The sequence below is a fragment of the Perna viridis genome, chromosome 8 (genome assembly GCF_037379345.1).
Source record: "Perna viridis isolate PV_CMFRI_1.1 ecotype Kerala chromosome 8, ASM3737934v1, whole genome shotgun sequence".
In the NCBI taxonomy this organism is placed as follows: domain Eukaryota; kingdom Metazoa; phylum Mollusca; class Bivalvia; order Mytilida; family Mytilidae; genus Perna; species Perna viridis.
The window spans coordinates 43,648,235-43,675,109 of NC_142452.1; the positions used below are offsets into that span (position 1 = coordinate 43,648,235).

The window sequence follows — 26,875 nt, forward strand, 5'->3', positions numbered from 1 at the left end:
TCAGCCTCATATCTTGACTAACACATAGAAATCGATGGAAACTGCAAAAGGAAAACTATTGACCAAACTTTACGACAAACGTGATGACTTTTCATTCAGAATTGTGAACTTTCCTTTCATCTGTGGCAACATCCCTTCTGCCTGCGTATGGAGTATTCATATCACAACTCATACTTATGCCAGAGCTTGCCAAAACTACGCAGACTCTTTGTATCGCACTAGAACTCTAACAAATAGGCTTCTGGAACAGGGTTATAGTGCTACAAGATTGAAGTCATCACTACAGAAGTTTGATGGTTGTCATCATGAACTCGTGGATCGTTATGGTATATCCATCTGCACCATGGAAAATGATTTATTCAACGGGTCATAGTTTTCCTTTTCTCGATTGCCTACCCCGGTCTTGACTTTTTATGAGCAATTCGGCGGGTATTTCTACCCTACCGGTGCACCTGGTCCATGCTCCCAGTTTTTAGTGGAGTCCGAGTTGCTCATTTGCTTTTGTTACTTTATATGTATGATTTAAGTTACTTTATGTTCTTTGTTTTGTATGTCTGTTTTCCATGTCTGGTCTTTGTCCCTGGGTTGCATTCTTTTGATTACCGTTATAATCTTGGTTCTCTTGACTACTCTTGAACAATGATCCCAAAATAATAATTTCTTAAGTTGATATATATTAAATAGTAATATATGCCAATTTAAAGGTTTTCAAACTGCCATGAAATGTTTCACTGTGTCATACATTTAGTTGGTACAATATTTGTTTTGCATTCCTGAAGTATTGTATACAGGTATTTCATAAATGTTGTTTATTTATTTTTCTTATATAAGATTATGTCATTCAAGATAGTGATATATCTATCTATATATCAAATTATTTGTGTCATATAGCGTATGTCAACTGTTACTAGTATTGGTAGTTGAAGTGACCTTGACCGAGTAGCAACGATATCTGAACTGTAAAATATAGGTCAAAGACAAACACCATATAGCAGGCAGTCTGTCATGTACTATCAAAGTAAGACCTACATACTGTTTTCGTATCAAACGTGTAGACAAAGCTCTGTAAACAACCTACCAAGCGTTAGTGTAGTGTTTTTGGCGTAGTTATATAAGCTCGGTTTTGACTTATATAAGTAAAAAGACGGCTTTTCTATGACAACAGCACGCAGGATCGGATAACATTGGGAAAAAAGGTGTCTTTCGGAAATCCTTCTTTATATACCGCGAATGTCTTCATATTGGCAAAATGTTCGTTTTTTAAATCAATTTGTTTGACTATTTTGTGTGCAAACTTCGTGTAAAATGTTGTGTTAAACGATATACTTAAGTTCAGCAGTGGGATAATACATACTGCTGTTGGCTAAATGAATTGGTATTTCAAACACAGAATTAATTTTACATTAATAACTTTTCGTTTAGTATGAATGAATTTCAGGTAGTATGTAATCATTTATTTAAATGTGAACTTTTCTTAGCTATCTGATGGTTCAAAACTCAGACACAAAGACTACGTAAAATATTAAAGTCGTCTGCTTTTTCCTCTTTTCTATAGCTACGTTTTGTAACAGATTGGAAAGTTAAACTTTTTTCTTTCAATATGCAGATTTATGTATACATTATATCCTTAGCGTGGGGGACTGACAAACATATTTCACATTTACTTGCTTTTTGTTAATCGGAAAGGGAATAGTTAAATTGTTTCTATCCCAATATAGTGGTCGATTGATTAATTAGATACCATGTCATAAATTACCATTTTCGAGTTGCATCTTCGAATTGCAAGGACGAAATTTGGCAGCCAGGCAATAAAAAGTAACACATCTACAAACGACAAAACACTTGTTTATGTTTGCAGAAAATAATATGAATCACGATATCAACGTTAATGGTGTAATGAAGAAATTAATGTAAAAAAAAAAACATGAATTAACGATGTGTTCAAAGGCGACGGTTATTTAACCACAAATGGCAGCAGTTTCCACATGTTTACAGAAGGAATAATCTGGAAGATTTTTTGTGCATGCACCTGTGCGAGTGAAATGATCTTCATCTTTTAATTCATATCCAAAATAAACACCAGCGTTACACATCTCTTCCCCGTCACTTAAACTGAAAGAAAAGAATGATACATTTTTAATGTTTTATTTTGTTTACTATCTTAGATATAACTTCCGGTCCATATAACGTCATATTGATCGCCTCGCCTTTAAATTATGAACGTGGTGTCTTAATGTAAACACTTGTGTATGTTTCTTTATCTTCCAAAAATGATACAGAGTAAACTATTTTATGTTGTTTTTATTGAACTGATTATTTTGAACATTTAGCTATCTAGATGGAGTATGTGTAATTATACATTTCTACTTCAACACAAAGGTTAATTTCAATAGGCTATATTGTAATTATTAAAATATTAATCTGTGTCACGTAAAAAACTAATAGCAGTCCATTGGTCTATTCTGCTAAGTGAAGCTCAATTAGACAATCTAATTATGTATGGAAAATAATACACCCGCAACTCTGAGAGCAAGACATATGCATTTGCTTTATGAATTACAATTTTTAAGTATAGTGCCAGAGGTCTAATCATCGTATAATATTCAATCACAACCAGATTTCCATTGCAAGGAAAGGCAATTTCGTCAAGTTAGAAATAAAATTGTGTGATGGAAAAGGAGTTTGCTATGATAATTGTAATTGAATGACTGGTGTTAATGTCTGTAAATGATCACCGGATTTTTTTGTTGTTGCAAACTTGAGGAGACGAGATATTAGGTTTAGGCCATAATACTCTTTGTACAGATAGAAAATTGCCGTGTCGGTGTCAGCATTCCTTACCCAAATCGTACGGGTTTATCTTCTTTGTTGATGTACAGGCACTTGGCTGCCTATAAAATAACAAAAAGATTGAAAATATGATTGTATTCCATACAATTATACAGTGTAAACTAATATGTTTTACATACGCCGGTAACATTTACATTTACCTGTTTAGTAGATAGTCTGTCTTTCTGTATTTATTAGATAAAAGAATACTGTTTTCCTAGAATTTCTATTTGTACCATGATTTAAATGCAACAATAGTGACTCACATACCAGAATATCACCAGGTTGTATCTCTACAAATCCTCCTATTATTGGTGCCACTTCCTAAGAAAGAAAATAACTTTTTTTTTCTCAACGAAAGAATATAAAAATAATGAGTGTTCTGTCAATTAATTTAGAGAAACATTTTGCTTAAGTATGGAAAGAAATGGAAGATCCATACATTTTGTAGGACTGCTATTTATAGCAAAATATTGAAAATAAAAGTGAAGGCAAGATAAGGGATATAGACATTAAAACAAAAAAAACAGAGGAAACAAATCAGTTGAAACACCCTAATATGACAATGAAATTAGGAATAAAACCTTTCATTCTATATGCGGAGAAAAGAAAAGAAAACATAATAAAATATTACTGTTAGTAAAAATGCCTGTAATGTTGAATGCCTAATAAATGTTTTTGTCATACGAAATAAATTATATAACATTGTTTGAAGCTTCGCATTTATTTTTCTTTCACTGATACTTTACATTTGGTTTTCCTTGCGTAAGTTGACTGGCAAGAAGAATCCATGTTCCATTCCGAATTCTGAAAATATCCGCCATATAACCTGTAAAAAGGTATATACATACGAAAAGTGATCTTTTATTCCGAACCAAAATAAATTTAACAGACAAATATTAGACGAACTGAATTATTCTTTCTATTTGAATCATATACATTGTGATTTGATACAGGTTCCTTTTTTCCTGGGCTTTTTATGTGTATTCTAAATATTGACAGTTGTTCAAATTCAATGAAAACAAAGAAAAATATTATTAAGATAAAAAATTACTTCAAAAATTGCCTTGAAAACAATCAAAATATGATAAAACAAAGGCAAAACAAAACAAAACAAACGCAAAAACAAAAAAAAGGAATAAAAAAAACAAACAAACGAACAAACAAACAAACAAATAATAAACAAAACAAACAAAGAAAACTGCACAATACTTTAACTAGACGCAATCGAAATGCACCTAGCTATAGCTACTATACTCGGCGTCACATAAATAACATACTGTTAAAATTTGAATAAAAATATTTTCTACGACTTTATTGACGCCAACCGTCGTTTAAATTGTCTTAAATGACTTGCTCATTCGTTTAGCCAAACAGCTTCTCCCTAAACAAGTCGCTTATTAGCTTAAATCATGCGTAACAAATCCTTACGGGAAAATCCCATACTAATATCCGCCATGTTGGTTTTTACGGGACGACTTGTTTACAAACGAAGTTCGTAAGTTCCCGTCGAACTCCGGTGACAATCGTCTGCTTGATCAACTTCTCGGTATTGTTCGTTGTTCGCGTAAAATAAATCCGAGATATCCGAAATAACGCCGAAATGCATTCTGGGTTCTTCGGTTTTTGGACAAACCATTTAAACGTAAACAACATCTCCTAGCAACCCGATCACTGTACACATGGCCGACTTTTTACAATGTAAATATTGGCACCGAGAATTAAAATCTGACCGGAATTTAACGATTCAATCTTTAGGGAGAAGCCGTTTGGCTAAACGAATGAGCAAGTCATTGAAGACAATTTAAACGACGGTAGGTGTCAATAAAGTCGCACAAAATATTTTTATTCAAATTTTAACAGTATGTTATTTATGTGACGCCAAGTATAGGAGATATATGTACTCTTATTATTAGTTAGTATAACACATACTTCTATTGTTTTTGTATTGTTTTCTTACTTTTAACTCATTTTTGTTTGCATTTTTGTATGTATCTCTTTCGTTATTTATGTTCTTTGCTGTATATGTCTGTTTTCCATGTCTGGTTTTTGTCCCTAGATTACGTTTTATTGATAACCGCTAGAATATTGGTTTCTTTGATTTCTTTTTCAAAAACCAACCCCATAATAATATATTTAAATTTGAAAATGTCTCACAATAACTCAAAGTTATCATTTTTTTTAAAGTTTGTTTTGCAACAAAAGAAGACAGGATACCTCCAGCATTAGTGTTTCGGATACCCTCCCAATCAAAAATAAAATAAGATAAAAAAAACAAGAACGCCTATGTCATACAAGACTTTATATTAAAAAAATGTCATAAAAAATCAAGCATGTACTTTGGTTTATTTACAATTGTGAAGGCAAATCAATTAACAGACAGACAAGAATAGTTATAGAGAAGTACAATAAGGACGTTGGTTAATAAATAGTCTTTTAAGTTTTACCATGGTGATGTGTGTGCAAGAGTATTGCAAAAGCTACAACTTTCGGTTTTGTCCACGGACAAGCCATCTCAGCGAAATAACCTGTGCCAACAAAAATTACCATGTTAATATTTCATGAATTTAAAACAGAATGCGAGCATTTGTACGCTCACCAGTGATTGTTTCAATGAAACTCAGTTAATGCGTTGAAATATATTTTATAGTTTTACAATGTGTAAAAAAGTAAGGAATTAGAATCGCGTGCAGCTCACCGTACTATTTTTCAGAATAAAGTACAGCCCTTCTTGCATGCATGCATTATCATAAAACCAAATTTGCCTACTGTGGATCTGTGTGATAGTTAAAAAATAGTTCGATCGATTTATAATGCTAAAAAAACATTTCTCACCTTTATCCATACTTGCTGGGATCTGACCGGAGGCAAACAACCGACTTGACTGATAAAAATACTTAGTCCTTAAATACATGAATTGAAATGCAAAATTACATGTACAAATCCATATTCCGATTTTACCGTCTGGCAGTTAATGTAAACAATATATTATCCTTTCACAGCTTTCACGAAAAGCAACATAAAATTTCCGAAACATTTTAACGCATTAAATGAATGTTATATCACCCAGTGTAACAGAGTATTTAAATAAACAATTTAGAAATACAATTACGTACGGGGATTTGATGAATCTGAGAGTAATGTTGACAAGGGGATACGTTGGTTCTAAAAACAGTATGTAATAATGCGACTTATGATACTGGTAGTAAAACAAAAAAGGTATTATTATTGAAGTTTTTGCCAGTGTAATGTATTTTATACCTGAACATTTAGTGTGTATGTTTTATTCAAAGTTATTTTGGTCAGTTTGTTTAGAAGTGCATTTCCTTTAAATTGGTAAGAAATTTAGAATTTCTTGTACAGTACATTTTGTTTTATCCATCTCAATAGATGGAACGTTCTTCAAGAGAGTTTGAACAGACTTTATCCAAGCAAATCTTATCTGATTTCTATTTGTAATACGAAACTCACCTATAACGGGAATTTTGAAATGAGATTCATATAAAAAATACCTCAGTCTTGCTAACGACCCAACCCGTATTGAGACATCTACAAATTGACAAGATACATTATAACCTTAAAACATTTTCTGTTAATGTGACAAATAAATTCTACCACAAACACATTTGATTAATTAGTTCAAACTTCACTAGTTGATAAAATAGACGGCTGATTGATTGTGTGCACTGTTAAAGATGTATCGACAAAACAAAAACAAAAACAAAAACAAAAAACAAAAACAAAAAAACAAAAAAACAAAAACAAAAACAAATACAAATACAAAAACAAAAATCATCACCTTTGAAATAGTATTAAATGCATTTAAACTTTGAAATTTAAAAATCAAATTTTACATTACTTGGCTCCGTTATGCTAATTTGAAACCCGGAGTTTCAAATCTGACGGTACAAATCCAAAAAGGTTCCGGTCTACCCCTTACATACCTTACGAATAAAATTAAAGCAGAAACAAATGTAGTCATACCCATATATATAGGCGATCGTAAAGATTAATCAAGGGAACCAAGGTTATAGCGGTAATCAAAATAATGCAATCCAGGGACAAAAACCAGATATGGAAAACAGACATACACAACAAAGAACGTAAAGTTACTAAAATCATACATACAAAGTAACAAAAGCAAATGAGCAACTCGGACTCCACTAAAAACTGGGAGCATGGACCAGGTACACCAGTAGGGTAAGCGTCCTCTGCTTTTGTAGAAATATCTGCCGAGTTGCTCATAAAAAGTCAAGCAAGTTCGGGGTAGACAAACAAGGAAAGGAAAATCATGATCCGTTGAATAAAACAGTTTTCATGGTGCAGATGGATACACCATAACGATCCACGAGTTCATGATGACGGCCATAAAACTTCTGTAGTGATAACTTAAATCAATCCTGTAGCAACATAACCCTGTTCCAGAAGCCTATTTGTTAGAGTTCTAGTGCGATACAAAAAGTCTGCGTAGTTTTGGCAAGCTCTAGCATAACATATGAGTCGTGATATGAACACTCCATACGCAGGTGCTGAAGGGATGTTGCCACAGATGAAAGGAAATTTGACAATTCTGAATGAAAAGTCATCATGTTTGTCGTAAGTCATTTAAATATATTATTATTTGAAAGTTAAAAATATCTATCCATTATTTATTTCTGAAGAGATAAAATATGTTAAACCTTACCTTTGGGGTATTTGATAGATTTATTGCTATCTTTGGTAAAATCGTCAACTTGAATACCACTTATTATACTCCCTTGACATGCCTTGTCTCTATTCAAAGAACACTCCCTATAATCAGATATATGCAAAATATTTATGAACCCCATAGTATTTAAGGTAGATTATCATGATGTTATTTTTTCTTAGATATGTTTTGTTAGAAATTATTAAGACTTAAATGTCAGAAAAATATGAATGTTACTATAAATCTGTTCTACATATACACATATATATATATATTAACGGAGTTAAACAAATGCGTAATCGGTTTGCTGCAGTAAAAAGAAACTTACTAAGGGCCAGTTTTCGCAAAGTCTGCAGATTCTTCACAAAATCCAGTAGAAGCATGATGTATATACTTTTGGTCAATTTCTATATGGCCACTTACTGGAATATAAGTTGGTCACATTGTTAAAGTATTTACTTCAATAAAATAACAAAAATGCATGACATGAAAATTTGAATATTTTTTTCTTTTAATTTTTTATACTTTTATTTTTCTATTAGTATATATATATTAATAATATAAAACATTTATTTCAAGTATTCCATAAAGACCAATAGTCCATCTAAGAATCATGCAATGCATAAAATTGTCATCTTTTAAAGATATTTTTTGGGAAGTGCATGTAGGTTTATAAATGTTGTTCATTAAATTGACAATGCAGTAATTATACAGTATGAAGGCTAATATTGAGTTATCTCCCTTTAAACGAAAAATTCCTTGATTTTTTTTTTCGTATAGGAAAACAAAATATCAGTGGGATTTGGTTATAATTCAATATAATCCGATGGGTTCGATTCGTATAAACAAAAATAAAAAAGAAATATAAAACTTTTTTTTCTGAAAATGTCAAGCGACTGTGATAAAAAAAGTTTGCAGAGAGAACTGTAACAGAGTAATCAAGGGAACCAAGATTATAGGGGAAATCAAAAGAATGTAACCCAGGGACAAAAAAAAACTGACAGCGAAAACACACTCACACATCAATATACATTAATAACAAAAGTAAAGCTAAGACTCAACTAGAAATCTGGAGCATTGATAGAATAAATGCACAGATAGAAAATTGAACAAACGGACAAATTGATTACTATATGCGTAGCGTTTACAGACAATCAATAACTCACCTCTGCTTGATTCTTAGGCGGACAGGTACTTGATATACAACAAGTAAACGATACAAAGAAAAACTTATAAATGATGCCTAAATTTACTACTTTTATTTGAGAACTTTTGCCCTCGACAGAGGCAGTAATGCCAAAAATGTGTACCCCTTTTATATTTTTAATGCGTTTTAATTGCATTATTTTAGTATTTTTTACATTTTAAATGTGGCTAATGTTTACATTTTTACAGTAAATTAGCCACTTCACAACATACTAGTACATAATCATTTTTACTTTATAAATAACAATATATTTACCCTGGATTTGTTATGTGACAAAATGCGTGTGATAAATGCATGATAACATATAAGTACATCATGTTGAACACCAGATATAAAATCTGATATTTATTCCTCAATCTTTAAGGTACTACTTTGACCTAAAGATGGACAAGATCTCACCTATATATGCTTCACCTATTTCCTCTAGATATTTTGTAAAACAGAAATACTGGTCTGCCTTGAATGTAAACAGAAATAAATAATTAAATCATATAGCCTTGCATCAATTGGAATCACTTCAGTTGGAATTTACAAAATCTCTATGAGAGTATTATTTGCAATAGAGTAAGCTGACAAATTTATTTGTTTTACGTGAATATTTTTGTTTGTGTTTGTTTTTGCTAATTTGTAAATAAACAGTTCGACTAACACAATGACAGTCTCCTTGCCAACATTTGTTTTTAATTAAAAGAAAGCCGTATGCATATATAATTTATCTCTCATCAATTAATCTTTACAACAAGTATTTCAAAAACTGTTATATACACGCTCACCTCTGTAACTTTCACATTCGGCTGTGATATTCTAATCTCATAAACACTTTCTCCACTTGCATCCTTATGCAATGTTATGTAAGGCAATTCCCTCAGCCCAGATACTTAAAAATATATCAATATTTTAATTATGTAATGTTCTCATGATTAAAGAATGTCCTTGGAAAGACGTCAAACATGAAACAAAACTGTATACAATACACTAAATTGAGTTAAATATGCTTACTTTTAACCTAACTCATTACCCTCGGTTTTACCCTCGGTCGTATACGTCTCGGGCAAATGAGATATACTTATAAGATTGTTTAATTGTTTGATTGCATAAAACATTCTGATTTGATTGCAATATTAAATAATTAATCGATATCCGTGTATGTGCTTGAATAGACACAACTTCCACGCTTCATACGATGTTTCTTTAAAGTAATATTATTAAATGACCGCTATATCAGTTCTTGAACGCCATTAATTACTCATCGATATTCAAGCATAACAACAATGCTTTGATAGTCAACTTCATTCTTAGATTTTCTTAAAATGCTCATTCAACTTTCTAGATAAAAGAAATGAGTAATCAAGTCTACACGTTAACCTTGCATTATGACAGAGTTTAACAACTGACATATTTGTTCTGATAAAAGGACAACTTTTGTTTATCTATCTTGTATTTTTTTTTTGTGAATCATAGCCAATAGTAATATAGGAAAACCAGAATATAGTTGGAATCAAAAGAATAAAATCCTGGGCTAGACACAGAAATTAAACAATAACAACAAAGAACAAAGGACATGAAATAACAGGTATAACTCATACAAAGAAGAAAAATAAATGAGCAGCTAGGATTCAAATAAAAACTAGGAGCATGGACCGGGAACACCAGTATTTAAGCATTCTCTGCTTTTATCGAAACATTTTATCGGGTATTATGATAAGTTGTTCTTACCTTTAAATAGTTTCTTTTCGAATTCAATCTTAATATCTGTAGACCGAAATATGGTCTGTACTTTACCGAATATTTTACAGGTAAAACATGTGTAAGTTTTTTTTAGCGAAATTCCTAGATCTGCTAACCGGATATTTTAAAGAAGAGGGATTTGTTTTGACCGAATAACAAACAACTCGTTTATCATTCCAAAGTTGATCTATGACATGCGTCTTAGTAAATAATTTACTAAAAAAAGAGAAACAACATGAATATAAATCAATGTCTTATATTTCAAAATATTTTTTAATGTCCTAAGTAATAACATTCTGTAAATATGGACAAACATATACTAGAATGTAACTTCAGGGATAATTCCTTTAAGTTTGAATATTTCATTAACTACCCCAAGTGTTCAAAATAGCATTATATAATTCGTCAAAATATTTGCAAATGCATTTTGCAGGAATTAAATGAACGCAATAATCTCTAGATTAAAAGTATAAAGAACAACTTCTAGTCCATATACCAATCATTAATACAGATGATATGTTTATGATTCAATTAATCCATACTTTCCATTTATAATGAATGTAATATCAAACCATATACTCGCATTGTTTAATTACTTATAAATCTAACCTTACATGACCAAACATAATTCAAAATGGAAACTATCTTCCGATGATTTCTTTTCCGCAATTATGTTTCCTTATGACTAAAGTAATTTCCCTAATGAAAGGGCTAAAAGAAGTTCTAATGTCTAACAAAATATTTTTTTGTTCATTGCTCATTGTAGTATTTAAAGTTTGTATTCTTAATGAATGCACTACTACAATATGAAGGTAGTACTCGTTGTTTCTTAAACTGATCAAAGCACCCTCATTTGCTCGTTTGCGTTACTTTGTATGTATGATTTAAGTTACTTTATGTTCTTTGTTGTGTATGTCTATTTTCCATGTCTAGTCTTTGTCCTTGGATTACATTCTTTTGATTACCTTATAATACCTATAACCTTGGTTATAAATGTGCTTTTGATATTGGTGCTCCGAATTGAATCGTGAATTTCCAACGAAGCACTTTTGAAACAATTACAATGTTCTTGGTTTAATATCTTGTGATTAAAGACAAATATAGCGCATATAAACGTCGGATGGTTAGAAATGGGTTGTTAATAATATCATGATGATGAAAAACAAGCATACAAACACGGAAAAACAAAGGCAAAAAACACACACACAAACACACAAAAAAAAAACCAAAATCTCGTTCAAAATCGGATTTAATAGACAAATTTTGTAATATTTGTAGCTACCTTGGAGATACCTTTTTGTGGTATATAATTTTAAAATTTTCAAATACACTACTGAAATTTACCCAAAAGAAATTAATTTAGAAAAACAACGACCTATCAGGAGGGTTTTAATTGTTCTTTTCTGGATTTGAATCATTCTTCAATAACAGTAATTATTTCTACAATAGAATAAAATATTTGTATAGTTCCTTCATAGTCTATAATATATTCTTTGTGTGTCAAAATGTTCTTGCAAAACATAAATATTGGAATTAAAATATATTAGTGAATATCAACGTACATGTGATTTTCGTATCGTCTTGACAATCATAATAAATCTGCTTTAATGTAGTCTTTTCCTAATTACTATTTATCGTAATCATTAGCAAAATGAGTATATTGAAAACTAAAATGATATGTATTGTTGAAAGTTATTCTTTTTTTACGTTATTCACTGAATCAAATCCTACCGTCACAAAGTTCGTCTGATATAAATCAATTTACTATATATGTATTCATAAGAAAGGTACGGGTCTATAGAACCATTTTGTTCATGTGCTTGCTGAGAAAGTTCAATCACTTTGTTCAAGTTTTATTATAAAACTAAAGACTTACCTAACACAATGAAGCAGAAAGTAACAATAACCTTCATCTTTAGGTTATACTTGATGCGTTATCAATGAAGAAGAGAAAAATAACTTGTTTCACCCCGTGCCAACAAGGCTATTTACATGCAGCTGAAATAAATCAAGGTTGCAAACATCCATTTCACATAAACCAAAAATGATTCGTAGAACTAAATTTGCATTTTATTGGGCGTTCTCATGGAGAACCCAGGCATCCATAAGTCATTTTGATGTTTGTCACCTGTAAAAGAGAAATGTTTTATAACAAAATGTGGTTTTAGTATACCGGACATACACTTAAATGGTCGTTCATCAACTTTAATGCTTTCATGATTTATTTTTAATTCTTATTTATTAAGGGGAATGTTTTCTTATATACAATTTATATTGCGCAATTTATCACTCTAACAGTAGCCTTGTTTACAAGTGTACTTTACATTCAATAAACAAAGTTTATTTTTTGGAAAATAAAATTCTTGATTTCAGATACATGCTTAAATCGTTATACGACTATTCATTGAAAGAAAAAAGTTTATGTAAGTTGCATCGGAGAGTTAGACCGTTTTGAAGTGATTTCATTTGTGTTTAATTACGTAATATTTTTTCCAAAGTGGTCAGATTTTAAATTGGGGTGTGTGTGGCTACGCCTAAGTGCCGGACAGGAATAGTAAACAAAATTGGATAAAAATGGAAATTGTGTGTAGCCTAATAAAATAATAATGCAATATAAGATTAAATCAAATAATATTAAAGGAAAGTGTTTAAGATATTGTATTTTCCCTTGTTGTTCAAAATTGGATTTTTTAGTAAATCTACACCAGTCAAGAATGCAGTAACAAAAGAAACTAGATGCATGTTATTAGATTGATTCTTAATGAAGCTTTGTCTTAAGGAGGTAGACATAACACTTGAAATCAGTGATAGATTTGTATTATAATCAATTTCACAAAAGCCTATTTTTTTCTTTGTTTTTGTATTTTGTTTTGTGTCTTTGTTTTTGCTTTTTGCTTTTTGTTTTGTTTTGTTTTTTTTTTCTTTTTTATTGAACTGTCAGCATGTAGTTGGTGATCTGCTAATACACTTGTGTAGCTCTCTTTATAGCAGAATTCGAAATCGACGAAAACGCATTAATAGACTCTGAAAAGGTGCTTTACGGGGTCCCAACTGATTGAGGCTCAGATACCGTATCAAGTACCTAATAGAATGTAGGTTTCTGAAGCTCCGATTCAACATTGTTTGTCTCGGATGGTAAATCGGTCTGTAGAATTACAGTTTCAGTAAAAAAAAATCCGTTAATGTCAGTTGTGAATACTGTGGTGTTCGTGTTATTGTCAGTTTTCTCCACAAATAGTTCAAAGATGACCTCTAGGTCTTCGTCCGCATCTTAAGTTGGTAAAAGATCTCTTGAAATGAATGTTATAGTCAATTCAATTTTTGGTTTGTTTACAAAAGTACAAATCCTTTTATGGTGACTGATTATATGGGTGGTTCTTTTGGGATTGTAAAAAGCGCAAACCTTAAGACCATTTGTAGTGTTGTTTTCTTCCAAACATGCGGTATTTCTTTTACGTCATAGTTTGCACTCTCTACCGATACTTGACTTAGTGAATTCCAGGGTCTACTGTAAAAGGTGTTAAGATCAGGCCACATTCTTTTAAGTTATGTAATTATATCAGTAGTCAATTCTCGTCCGTTGTCACTTTGAAAACAGAAAAAAAACAATATCTAGTATTTTCTTTGCCACTCCTGTTGCAGTTTTTATTTTCAAAGGACGCAAAATGTTAAATTATTTAAACTTTCTGTACATTTTTTCCTAAACATAGTGTTGGTCGCAGGCAAATTATAAAGTTTCAACGAAACAAAACACAAAAACACAACCTCCATCCTTCTGATAGTTATAACCATACAATCACTTTCATATTAACTTCATCTTTTAAAGCTCTACTCACATATAGGTGTTAAAAGACCTCAGGTATTATTTTGTTGATTAATGAGCTTCATACAGTTAACCCTTTTTTTTTACAATCAGTTAAAACGTTAAAGATTTTTTTTTTATTTCCTTAATTTATGTCTTCCTAAAGTTACATATAATTTATCAAATTTTATTACATTTCAATTTCATTTAAAATTGCTTCACATATTCAAAAATTCATTTTAATATTGTACGAGTTGATATAATTGTTTTTGTTTGCTTACGATGGCGTTTAATAGTAGTTTTACAAATTTGATGAATGAAGATGAAGGAATCCCACGTAACATCATTTTGTAAAAGTGCGTGTGAACCTCGTCTGTCTTTTTTAATCTTTCATTTGCACGAAAACTTTGTTTAACTCATTCTTTTCGTAATATATTTTCACTAAATCCTGTTGGATGTATTGTTATTGATATTTTTTGTTTGAGTATAGAAGGTGTGCTTATCAATTGCTTTTTGACTTTGAACTTGCTTACAGAAAAAAAACAGTTTTCTTTTGAGGTAGACACAGATTGTCGTCTTTTTTTCTATTTGTTTAAGTATTCTTATTGTGTATCGAACTAGAAAGTTAAATCCAAATTCAACAGGTATTTATTGTTCGTTTCATCGTTATAGTTTCAAAACTTAGTCCGAATTACGGGATTAGGGGTGGTTTAGGAACGCTCACGGATATGTTTGACGCCGCCCCATACGTAAGTGCCCGTCCCATGTCAGGAAGCCGCTGAAGTCCTGTACCTCTCTTTCCTATTTTAAGTGCAGTATTATTCGTTTTACGTTTTTTTATACATCAGATCGATTCTCGTTTACTATGCTACAAAACAAAAGGCATCAATACAGAATATTTTGTTTGAATCAAAATGCCCCAATTGCTCACCGTCTCATATATTTCCTTCCATTTTCTGCCTACCCGCTCACGACATTTCATGAGTATCTCGGTGGATGTTTCTAGAAGAAGAAAAAACAAAAAAATAAAGATAAAAACAAAAACAAAAAACAAAAAACAAAAAACAAAAAAACAAAAAAACAAAAAAGACAAAATAAACATAACCGAGAAGGCTTACCGTAACGTTTTACGTGACCCATGTTTTAATGGAGACCGAGTTTCTCGTTTATTTATGTTTTTGTTTCCGTTTGCTTGTTTGCTTTTGTTTGTTTTTGTTTGTTTGTTTGTTTTTTTGTTAATTCGAATTATTAACTTGTTTATATTGTGCTGTATTTAGTGTCGGTTTTCATTGTCTTGAGTTTATTCTTAAAATATATTCTTTCGATTTCCGCATGAATCTTGCTTCCCTTGTTAACTCATTTAAATAATGCTTGATATGCTTTGCAGGGACAATCTCATGATATTTGGTTTTGTTTTGCATTCTATTTGATTTTTGTTTTGTTTTTGGGGGTGTTTGGTTTTTTTGTTTTGTGTTTTGTGCTTTTTTTTATTGTTTTTTTTTGTTTTGTTTTTGTTTTTGTTTTGTTGCTTTTTGTTTTTATGTTTTGTTCGTCTATTTGTTGTTTTGCTTTCTGTTTTTAGAAGGGTGCTTTGTAGTTCGTGCCATAAGAACAGATAAAACGATATAACATGAATATGCCTTCATGTATTTACAAGATCCGTATGTGGTTTGTAAACATTTCTTGGTATACTTAAATATTTTAATAAATTCCATTGTACTGTAGGTAAGATAGGAAGACGGTAAATACAGGGTGGTCTGTGTTTTATATCTCTATAGTATTTTGAAATTGATTTAATTGTTTTAATACATAATCAATTTCACATACTGTGCCATGCAGTCCTTTTCTATGACAAATGAAAGTTTTAATAAAGTATTTAATACACAAATATTTATTTAGCAAAAAACAAAAACAAAAGTACAGTTAGCCTAGCTTACATAAATATTTGTTAGCTGTCGGATTAAATCGAGCTGATAATATCTGAACAGAATCATCCCAAGTACATCAATTATTGAAACCGATGAAATGTGAAAAGGGGCATACACACTAATTGCGAATAATATCTACATTATCACAAATACTCTGCAGCATGTTAATTGAGTTCATATTATTCAAAAAGGCAAAATCATGTAAATAAGACTATAAACCGCCTTCTAAATCGACATTAAATGCTTTAACAGCAGGGCAGCTTCACACTTCTTTCTGAGTCCGCCTTCTAAATCAACATTGACGGCTTTAACAGCAGGGACAGCTTCACGCTTCTTTCAGAGTCCGCCTTCTAAATCAACATTGACGGCTTTAACAGCAGGGACAGCTTCACGCTTCTTTCTGAGTCCGCCTTCTAAATCAACATTGACGGCTTTAACAGCAGGGACAGCTTCACGCTTTTTCCTTAGTCCGCCTTCTAAATCAACATTGACGGCTTTAACAGCAGGGACAGCTTCACGCTTCTTTCTGAGTCCGCCTTCCAAATCAACATTGACGGCTTTAACTGCTGGGACAGCTTCACGCTTCTTTCTTAATCCTCCTTCCAGATCAACATTGACAGCTTTTACTGCTGGGACAGCTTCACGTTTTTTTCTCAATCCACCTTCCAAATCAACGTTGACGGCTTTAACGGCTGGGACAGCTTCACGCTTCTTCCTTAATCCGCCTTCCAGATCAACATTGACAGCTTTTACTGCTGGGACAGCTTCACGTTTTTTTCTCAATCCACCTTCCAAATCAACGTTGACGGCTTTAACTGCTGGGACAGCTTCACGCTTTTTTCTTAGTCCTCCTTCCAAATCAACGTTGACGGCTTTAACTGCTGGGACAGCCTCAATAACAGTAATTATTTCTACAATAGAATAAAATATTTGTATAGTTTCTTCATAGTCTACAATATCTTCTTTGTGTGTCAAAATGTTCTTGCAAAATACAAATATTGGAATTAAAATATATAAGTGAATTATCAACGCACATGTGATTTTCGTATCGTCTTAACAATCATAATAAATCTGCTTTAATGAGTCCTTTCCTAATTACTATTTATCGTAATCATTAGCAAAATGAGTATATTGAAAACTAAAAAGATATGTATTGTTGAAAGTTATTCTCGTTTTTTTACGTTATTCACTGAATCAAATCCTACCGTCACAAAGTTCGTCTGATATAAATCAATTTACTATATATGTATTCATAAGAAAGGTACGGGTCTATAGAACCATTTTGTTCATGTGCTTGCCGAGAAAGTTCAATCACTTTGTTAAAGTTTTATTATAAAACTAAAGACTTACCTAACACAATGAGGCAGAAAGTAACAACAACCTTCATCTTTAGATTATACTTGATGCGTTATCAATGAAGAAGAAAAAAATAACTTGTTTTACCCTGTGCCAACAAGGCTATTTATATGCAGCTGAAATAAATCAAGGTTGCAAATATCCTTTTCACATAAACCAAAAATGATTCGTAGAATTAAATTTGCATTTTATTGGGCGTTCTCATGGAGAACCCAGGAATCCATAAGTCATTTTGATGTTTGTCACCTGTAAAAGAGAAATGTTTTATAACAAGATGTGGTTTTAGTATACCGGACATACATTAAAATGGTCGTTCATCAACTTTAATCCTTTCATGATTTATTTTTAATTCTTATTTATTAAGGGGAATGTTTTTATATATACAATTTATATTGCGCAATTTATCACTCTAACAGTAGCCTTGTTTACAAGTGTACTTTACATTCAATAAACAAAGTTTATTTTTTTTGGAAAATAAAATTCTTGATTTCAGATGCATGTTTAAATCATTGTACAACGGGTATATATGAGACTGTGCTATGCATGTACATTTGTAAAATTGCCTAAAACAAACTTTCTCTAATTTGTTTTTATTGCTTGTATGAAATCAAGAACAGTATTTTGTCAACTCAAGCTTAAATAATGATTATGTTTCTACGAAATGGAAATGTACGTGTTAAGTAAACATAAGCATTAATCATGACAAACAAGGTGGTTTTACCTACCTTACCGCATAACAGAAAGAAACATATCAATCACTATGGTCATTTGTTTTATTGTACTTTTTTATTGCCACACGACCGGATTCCACATGGAAATGATCCCAATTACGTCTTGTTTTTTATTCATTCACAGGTATTTCTAATTCTTATTGAACTTTATTATGCAACAAGCAATGATGGAGATACAAATACTTATGATATGGTTATTTGTAGGACTTTTCGGTAAGTAGTAGTTTTAAGTCATTTCATTCCAAAACATCGTGATATTGTATTATTCATATTTTGTGTAGTACTAATTACACACATAACATGCGGATCCAGAATGGAGAGGTTCCTATCTCCTGTTAGAGGTTCTAGACTTTTATTCGCGCGTTTTGTGCCAAAAAATTGAATAATTTTTTTTAAAAATTAAGCCAAGGATTATGGATTTGAACCCCGGAACGCACACCCGATCGGTCATAGCTTATTCAGCATTTAGAATTGTTCATATTTTCTGTAGTACAATTCTGACTTGATGGGTCGGATGTCTTGATTTGTTATACACTGTTTAAATGACTTTTTTTTTTGTTCATTTTCATTTTTGTCATACATTTGTTGAATAATCTGTTTTTTTGTTACCACTGCATATTTGAAAAGCAAAATAAACAACATTTTTTTGGCAATATCAAGCAGCCATTTCTGTCTTTATGATTTTATCTTGTAACTGAAAGAAAATATACCGCCGAATGCTTCCTTAAAAAAACTGATAAATGTTATCCAAACGATGAATAAAAGTCACAGAATACCACATTTTTTTCAATTATTAATAAGTCCTTTCATAGGGTAAAAAATAATAAATACTAATAGATGATTTTGATTTGGGGACATAATTTTGGTCTTAAAATGTTCTAAATCAGTACTACAGAGACAATTTCTAAGCCTTTTAACTCATATACTTATACATTCTCAAAGGTACAACATACACCTTGAGAGAAATTCCAAACCTTACAATAAACCAGAAGAATCCTGAGGATGAAGAACATTACGAGTTCAAAGTTGTGTTTCCCAAAGTACAGACACATGAGGTAATGTTTTATGTTTTCTTATAGTATTATACATACGAAGTCTGAATCGCAGTTCATTTTAGAAACCAATTATAGGTTTTTGCAACGATGTCATGGCGTTGCGCGAACACATTATGTGAGCAATGTTTGTATTAAAGTAAGTGTATGGTGTAATGTCTCTTCATTGTCAAATTACAATCACTTGCGTCACTGTGTTTTGGTTTCAACTCTTGCAAGAAATAAATTCCGCCTTTATGTTTACTATTAGTGTTGGTCAGCACTAAAGATTATATTTTGTTTATTCAGTCTTTCAAATTAAGGTACCCGTAATTCTTCAATTATATATACACATTCCCAAATATCGAATTGATAAATAGCGCAATCAACTTCCAAAATACCATATGAGTCATACAAATATTGAATATTTCATATCTTATATTGATATACAAATATCAATAAAGGAAGCTAAATCCAACATTTTACCAACACTAAAAATATTAGTTTGGCAAAGTTTAATTATTATAGCCCAATGTATAACACATGTACAAGGTATGAAGCCTCATGTGTTGCTTAATAATTTTCTGCAACGGTAAATTTCGAAAAAAATATTATATGATTTACAATTAGTGGTCAGAAAAGTCGTATTCGAAACTGACACAATTGTAATTCAACTGTGTAAAAAAGACGTAAAATCACATGTTTGTGGTTCTTTAAATATGTTTTTTTTTAGATAAACAAATATATGTGCTACGCAAAATCTTTGGATGAGCTTGGAGAGAGTTATGTCAGTAAGTACAGACCTTCATATTATTTACGTGGTTTTGACTAATAGTATAACAGTTGTCAAGGATTACAACTTCGTAATATGTCTATATGTTGTGATTCATTCCATTCAAGTTATCTTCCCTTCATTTATTAAAAAAAAAACACTTTTTTTCTTCAAAATACACAAATGCATGTTTGTTTTAAATTATTATTCAAAGTTTTTAGATATCAGTATCTATGTATCAGTTTCAAGAATACCCTGAAAAGGAGTAATCCTTTGATACATGTAACATCTTAGTTAACTATAGGGTTTTCTTTCTACTTTCATTATCAATATTATTCAAGTAGTTTCAACAGTCTGTCATTTACAGTATAATCAACTTTTTTTAAACCGAATGAAGAATATCTTTATAATGTGCCATACTTTATTGATAGTTGCTCATAGTTATGGCTTGTTGTTGGTGTTGTTGGTGGTGGCTGTTGTTGCTTTTTTAAAATTCTGTTTATAGTTTTGCTTTTGTTGAGACATCCAACTTTGAAATTAAATCACTTTTTTACCATAAACAAAACATATTAGACAATATATTGTTATCATTTGTTCTTCTATTACATATTATTAAGTGTAAACTTATTCCTGTCTCTTTTCCTAAATAACAATTACTCTGTTTTTTGGGGTTTTTTGTTTTGTTTTTTTGTTTTTTGTTTTTTGTTTTTTTGTTTTTGTTTTGTTTTCATGTAATTATTTCCATTTGGTCCGTTACACTGTTGCCTTTCCCCATATTTGTACATTTTTCTTTTGATTGTTCGTTATTGCCTTTTCTTTATACTTTTCGCAGCAAGATTTCTCACAGAACCTAACGTAAAAGCAACACCTCATCATGTCGATGCTGGTCTTTGTTTAGATCCACTTCATAAAGACACTATGTGGTATATATCATAATATATTTCAACTACGTAATGTTCTGCACAAAACAGGGAGATATACAAGACACACTTTTCAAAAACTCAATATTCTAGCTTTCACTTAAGGAAATTTTCTCCCTTTATAACAATGGCCCATATTTTTATTTAATGGACATATTTCGACTTTTGCTATAAAATGTTATTGGAGTGTACTTCAATGAAATTGTCACACCTTTAACGGAATGCCCTGTAAAATCTTGATTTGTTCCTTGATTGCAATGATATAAGTTGTTATAATAAATTATCAAATCTGTGTGTTATCCTTTATAATGTGCCACAATTGCATAATAATTACAGTGCCTGTCACTTAATATGTAAGAAAAGCATTTGCACATTTTACAGGGAGTGTCAAAGAGGAAGCGCATGCAAAGGAGACGCGGTGGACTTCAGTACATTAGACAATTTTAGTAACAAGGAAAAAGCATATTATACACTTCCAAAAGGCATGTGAGAATGTATTGAAAAAATGATTATAACTGTTGTTACTGAACATGTATTGCAATTCTGAAGTATATTATAGATTTATACAATGCATCTTTTATTTATATTTTCAAAATATTGTATGTGAAATTGATCCCGTGTACTTTAAATCACTAAAACATTAAGTATAGCCTTTTCAACCAAACTCGCATAATGTACTGAAAAATGATCATAAAGAAGAAACGTAGAAAAAAAACAAAGTACACAAGATTAGACAAAAAAAAGAAACTTAACAAACAGATAGATCATGAATCCCCAAACCTGTCTTTACTTTAAACCAATAATTTAAATTAACAGTTAATAAAGTATAGTAAAAAACCCCATATGTATTTAATGTATTAACATAAAACGTAGATATACTGAAAAGATATTCTTTATTCCCTTCCTGTATTATGTATATAATTCTTTAAAGGTAACGGCACAATTTATAAGCGTAATGTTTATATGTACGTTTATTTATTCAGCTTTTATTTATGTAGGTTTCACGTACAGAATAAATGGTGCAAAACAACCTCACTACCTTATAATACAAGTTCACCTGTATGAACCAGTGAAAGGTTAGTTACAATAACATAATCATGTATAGAAAGTTGTATTTATGATTGCTATAGATAAAACAAATCCAGTAGACTCTGCTAATTCTTCGTGTTTCCATGATCCATCTAACTGAAAAAAAGCAGTGAAACATTCATATTGTTCGTTTCTATTTTATTTCTCCAAAAAGGTATACGAAATTATAACAAACATAAATGTAACTAGTTTGTTTAATTGTTTGCTTTAATAAAATATCATTATTGTAACTGGACAATTAGATAAAGAAAATCCTTAACGTTAACACTGAAGCACGCTATGGTTCCATGCACTGAAGACCTATGCACATTATACATGGTATTAAACATGATATACACACATACAAATTTTGCAAATGAAATTCGGTGTACCACCTTCACAGGACCGACTGCATTTCGTTTAAAAGAACATAACAACGGTAAAAAATGATTCTACAATAATGAGAATTTTTCATTGTTTGTTGGTTAGGTTGTTACTATTCAGGTCTTACGAACGATAAGTAAACACGTCGTACGTTTACCATTGAGTCAGAATTAATGATAGAATAAAATCCAATGAAATTCTTCTGTAGATAGCAACATAACAGAAAATAATGTGTGTGTGTGTCTGTGTGTATGTGTGAGGTTTGATATTATATTTGTTGTTATTTTCAGAACCAACCTCCCCAACGAATATCACAATAACATTTAAGAAACAACCGTAAGTTTTTAGCAATATAACCTCAACACTTCTCGCACTTCAGGGGGTATGTTCTACATATTCAAAACTTCCAGGCTGTATAGCAAACTGTATAACCAGATACATGTACATGTTATTTGCCTGCCCTGTTTCTCTTTGTTTTTCCCTCCTTTTTATATTTCTTCAAGCATTGAAATTCATTTATATAATAATACCTGCAATGCTTTATTATCTTTCCATACAATCTAAGTTTGTTGATCCATTGTCTATCAAGGTATAATTGCAGACAGTAACTTAAAAAGAAAACTCAAACATAGAGCTAACTTACGCTTATAATGAGATATTGGATAAAATGTTGGGTTTTTTATGTACTTAATACTACAATCGTAACAATTACATGAAATAACCAATACTCATCAGTTTTACATGTCTTAATGATTGAAGTCCCCGGGACCAATGAACCAATGAACATACTGTTGGTTTCTACTTTTTTCATAATTTAATATGTCGAAATCAAAGGCTGAGGTCGTATCAATATCATTTATGTTTAATTTTCAGAACGAAGTATAACTACCAGAAGTTTATGTTGGTCAATTCCGGTGTTATACCAGCAAATCAACAAACTGGTAAATGATTTGGTCATATCAGTTCCACTCTCTGTCGGTCTGTCAGTTTTATGTCTTCGTGTGTAATTTATTAAGATAATTCCTGTACGTGTTTCTCTCTGATAGATTTACTGTCAGTGTGAGCACTTATTTAATCTTTTTCTTTTTCTGACTACTATATTCATTTTTATAACGTGTAACTTATTCTTTTATGCAAATTGTAGGCTATCTATCTCACGTTGGTTGTGAATGGAAAAGGCCAAAAGTAGAAGCATTTGACTACTATGTCCACACACATCATCATGGTAATCGTAGAATTCCCAGCAATTTCATTTTCTAATTTCAAAATACTTAAAACACAAGGGCTTTTTTCGGTGATGGATTTGGTTTCCTTTTTAGATAGTTTTGGTTTTGAGTACTTCTTGTATACCAGCACTATTCAACTAAGAACTTCTTGCACACTTGGTTCGTATGCTACTAATGAGATATTACTCATTGAACTATATGTACATTTGTGTACAGCATTTCGAAAATTGCAATGTTATATGATTGATTATCTCTATTTTTGTATTGCATAAAACCCCCCATAGCGTTGTTCTTTGTATTTATGTATGTTATTAAATCATAAACTTACTTTTGAGCATTTTCGAATTTTACTATGATTTTTAATTTAATCAAATATGTTTTTATGTACATAACATTTTATAGCAGAATTCCTTATTCTCCAAATTCGAAATACCAATCCAGTTTTTCAAAATTCCGTTGTCTCAATCTTTTTACCTAATATTGTATAGAATGGGAAGTGCTCTATTATATATATTGTGATTGCTACATTTACTAATGTCCTTTTATTTTATATATCAGGGTACTTTGCTGAGGGTTTTCTGATAAGAAATAAAACATTGACTTACCTTGGAGGACAGATGACACAAAATCGTCCTAAGGTAAGCATTGTATTACACCGTTTGTTCTCCTGTCTTCACGATCAATACATTTGCAAGAAAGATACAGGATATTGAACAGCTGATTCCTACCTGATGCTATCTTAATCTCTCGAATATTAACAAAATTACAAACAAACAAAAAACATCTATGCTAAAACCTTATGGCTACACACAAATACAGTCGTATGATTAGCCTTCGATATTTACTTTACAATTAGAGAAATACAGGTGTTTTTGATAATGTATATTTCAGGTTCTATTCAAGATTCCAAATGGTCCAATAGAAATTTTACCTGGTGACATATTGGTTAGTACTAATTATATAAGTGTTAAATGTTTATTATCAAGTTGCTCAAATTACAACATATGCGGAAAGCATATTTGTCCTTTAGTCCGATACCTCAAATGTACTTTGAAATAGGACAAACGCTAAAGCACCACTTTTGATGTCGATTGTTCTCAAGAGTTACGGACATGTCATACCTGCAAAGCATATGAATTAATCCCACAAATATTCAAACAAAACATATGTATAGATACTTTTCGAAGTGTATATAATTCTCAGATTTAAATAATTTTGTTGATTGAGAACAAATTTCTTTTTCCATGAGATTTAACGATCAAGATATAAATTTGCAGTGCCAAACCGGAGATAGAAATAAAAATGTAATATGTCTATTCCATTTGATTTTAGTAACCCTGACAGGTGCTATTGCCTGAACTATTAAAATGTCCAAATGGTAAAAGAGTTCTGAAATAAGTTCGATGTTTCATTTCTTTTTTATTTTGTCTGTAGCAATGTTTTTTTACTGTTGTTCATTCTGTAGGCTTCAAGATGCTTGTTTTTGAATAACGAAAATAAAACAGTACATTTAGGGTAAGTACATATGTATAAATAACCGTAAATTTGTATGCTTTAGTTTTGTAAGAAAACAAATACGGTCTGTCTTCAATATCATTTTTTCTCCAAAAACTGGTCTGAAAGTTTATAACGACAACCTAAAGAGATATAGATTACAACTGCATCTAAATAAAAAAATGACACATCAAGCATTGAATAGTTTTTATTAGTTTTTGTTCAGGTTTTTATTTATTTTTTATTTATTTTTTATTTATTTTTGTTTGTATGGTTTTTCTATATACATATATCTGAAAATTGAATATGCAGGTCGGTTTCTGATAACAAATATCAGAAGGCAGTAAACATTTAATTTGACACGTTTTGTATAAAATAATGGCATATTTTATAACTTGATTTAAGTCATTAAATCATTTGACGACGTGGTTTTTTCATTTCCTAAATATAGGAAGCAGGGCTATTACTAACTTGAAATCGCCCCACTTATTTCGTCTTGTTAATGTCATATTTAAAATCATCACTCTGTAGTATTAATTTAATTGATTGTATTTGATAATTTCAGGAGTGAAGACACATGTATCTTTCAATTAAGTGTTGGATATGAACTACAACATCACGAATACTTTGCAAGGCCCCTTGCTTGTATGTCACCAGCTCAGGAATTCACATTTTGCAATCACCCGGCTACAGAATTTCTTTGTTGAATGTATTCTATTTTTGATTATAATATCACTTGGTATTTTCTTCCTACTTGAATTATTCATATGCATTATAGTGTACTTAAAAGACCTAATGGTATTTATTTTAAGAGTTTTATAGTGATGTTATATTGGCAATTAGAATTTGTTGACATATCATTTCTATATGAAAAAGCTTTTATACAAAGTAAATAATTACTTTTACGTATAAGACGATAAAACTAATACCAAGGCCTAATAGGGTATGTACGTCTCGTCATGTGACCCCGTGATTTCACGAGAATGGGTCATAGTCTACCATTCAAAATCATGGAGACTTGTCATTTAGAAAGCTTTTAGTTCAGTGTTGAGAGCAAAACATCTCTTTGTTAAAAAAGTACCGATAAAAAATGACAAATATCTATTTCTATATGATAAAAGTATTAAGAAAAAATATAAAATAGAAGAAGATTGTGCATTGTACAGCGTTTCGAGTACCCGGAAGTAAACAATAAAATGCAGATCGGTCTTCGGTGTTCAATACGTTCTACGTCGTAAATTTCGGTAAAGAAAATGAAATTAGAACGAGACTTACATACCCTATTATTCATTTCTGGAACTAGTTTTTGTTAGTATATGTGCTGTTTTGATACTGCTTGTTCCGTTTTCAATATCTTGTATTTATTTATCTATTATTTTAACCTGCATTAAATTAAAATTGAAATATAAAGATTTAAATTTTATATTTTTTCATTGTTTATACTTGATGATTTTTTGAATAAAATCTTGTGTTTTTGCACTGATAGAGATTATCAGAGTACAACATATGTTTCAGTAGAACTTGACCTTTTATCTATAAAAAAACATATACACACAAGCACACAATCTGCCAAAACTGACCTTAAATTTCTGAGATATATTTGGCGAGTTGCAAAGGGTTTTATTTATCACTTTCTTTACAAATACAAAGTCTGTAAATTATCCGGAAGTCACTCAAAAGCCTATAATAATTAAACGAACAGAAAAAAAATT

General features: G+C 30.9%; 3 protein-coding genes across 3 annotated transcripts; 1 reads left to right on the plus strand and 2 right to left on the minus strand.

Moving 5' to 3' along the window:
- Nucleotides 1-1,827: 1,827 nt before the first annotated feature.
- On the minus strand, nt 1,828-12,672 carry LOC148610649 (peptidyl-glycine alpha-amidating monooxygenase A-like). The gene is made up of 14 exons (XM_088543212.1): nt 12,328-12,672; nt 11,827-11,891; nt 9,497-9,600; nt 9,123-9,180; nt 7,848-7,938; nt 7,514-7,620; nt 6,301-6,378; nt 5,946-5,994; nt 5,665-5,732; nt 5,277-5,357; nt 3,579-3,658; nt 3,100-3,153; nt 2,842-2,891; nt 1,828-2,112 (listed from the first exon to the last, which is right to left on the minus strand). The coding sequence occupies exons 2-14, from the start codon at nt 11,867-11,869 to the stop codon at nt 1,959-1,961; spliced, it is 1,017 nt and encodes a 338-aa protein (XP_088399338.1). The 5' UTR covers nt 11,870-11,891; nt 12,328-12,672; the 3' UTR covers nt 1,828-1,958.
- A 3,456-nt stretch (nt 12,673-16,128) lies between these two features.
- LOC148610650 (uncharacterized) lies at nt 16,129-17,768 on the minus strand. Its single transcript, XM_088595882.1, has 2 exons — nt 17,532-17,768; nt 16,129-17,092 (listed from the first exon to the last, which is right to left on the minus strand). Exons 1-2 carry the CDS (start codon nt 17,566-17,568, stop codon nt 16,518-16,520), a joined length of 612 nt encoding a protein of 203 aa, XP_088452008.1. The 5' UTR covers nt 17,569-17,768; the 3' UTR covers nt 16,129-16,517.
- Nucleotides 17,769-18,237: 469 nt separating this feature from the next.
- Nucleotides 18,238-26,642, plus strand: LOC148610651 (peptidyl-glycine alpha-amidating monooxygenase A-like). The gene is made up of 13 exons (XM_088595877.1): nt 18,238-18,481; nt 19,211-19,323; nt 20,033-20,090; nt 20,904-20,994; nt 21,373-21,473; nt 21,990-22,067; nt 22,734-22,779; nt 23,317-23,384; nt 23,588-23,668; nt 24,228-24,307; nt 24,561-24,614; nt 25,135-25,184; nt 25,729-26,642. The coding sequence occupies exons 1-13, from the start codon at nt 18,421-18,423 to the stop codon at nt 25,868-25,870; spliced, it is 1,023 nt and encodes a 340-aa protein (XP_088452003.1). The 5' UTR covers nt 18,238-18,420; the 3' UTR covers nt 25,871-26,642.
- The last annotated feature ends 233 nt before the right edge of the window (nt 26,643-26,875 follow it).

Bases quoted from the DNA above. Each gene is read 5' to 3' on its own strand.
- LOC148610649 (XM_088543212.1), bottom strand. From the start codon at position 11,869: ATGATTCAAATCCAGAAAAGAACAATTAAAACCCTCCTGATAG. The intron at 6,379-7,513 runs GTAAGGTTTAAC...GTCAATTTGTAG, and splicing joins ATCTATCAAATACCCCAAAG to ATGTCTCAATACGGGTTGGG. The intron at 5,995-6,300 runs GTGAGTTTCGTA...TACTGTTTTTAG, and splicing joins TTTCAAAATTCCCGTTATAG to AACCAACGTATCCCCTTGTC.
- LOC148610650 (XM_088595882.1), bottom strand. From the start codon at position 17,568: ATGAAGGTTGTTGTTACTTTCTGCCTCATTGTGTTAG. The intron at 17,093-17,531 runs GTAAGTCTTTAG...ATTCTATTGTAG, and splicing joins TTTCTGCCTCATTGTGTTAG to AAATAATTACTGTTATTGAG.
- LOC148610651 (XM_088595877.1), top strand. From the start codon at position 18,421: ATGCAACAAGCAATGATGGAGATACAAATACTTATGATATGGTTATTT. The intron at 20,091-20,903 runs GTAAGTACAGAC...TACTTTTCGCAG, and splicing joins GCTTGGAGAGAGTTATGTCA to CAAGATTTCTCACAGAACCT. The intron at 24,308-24,560 runs GTAAGCATTGTA...TGTATATTTCAG, and splicing joins TGACACAAAATCGTCCTAAG to GTTCTATTCAAGATTCCAAA.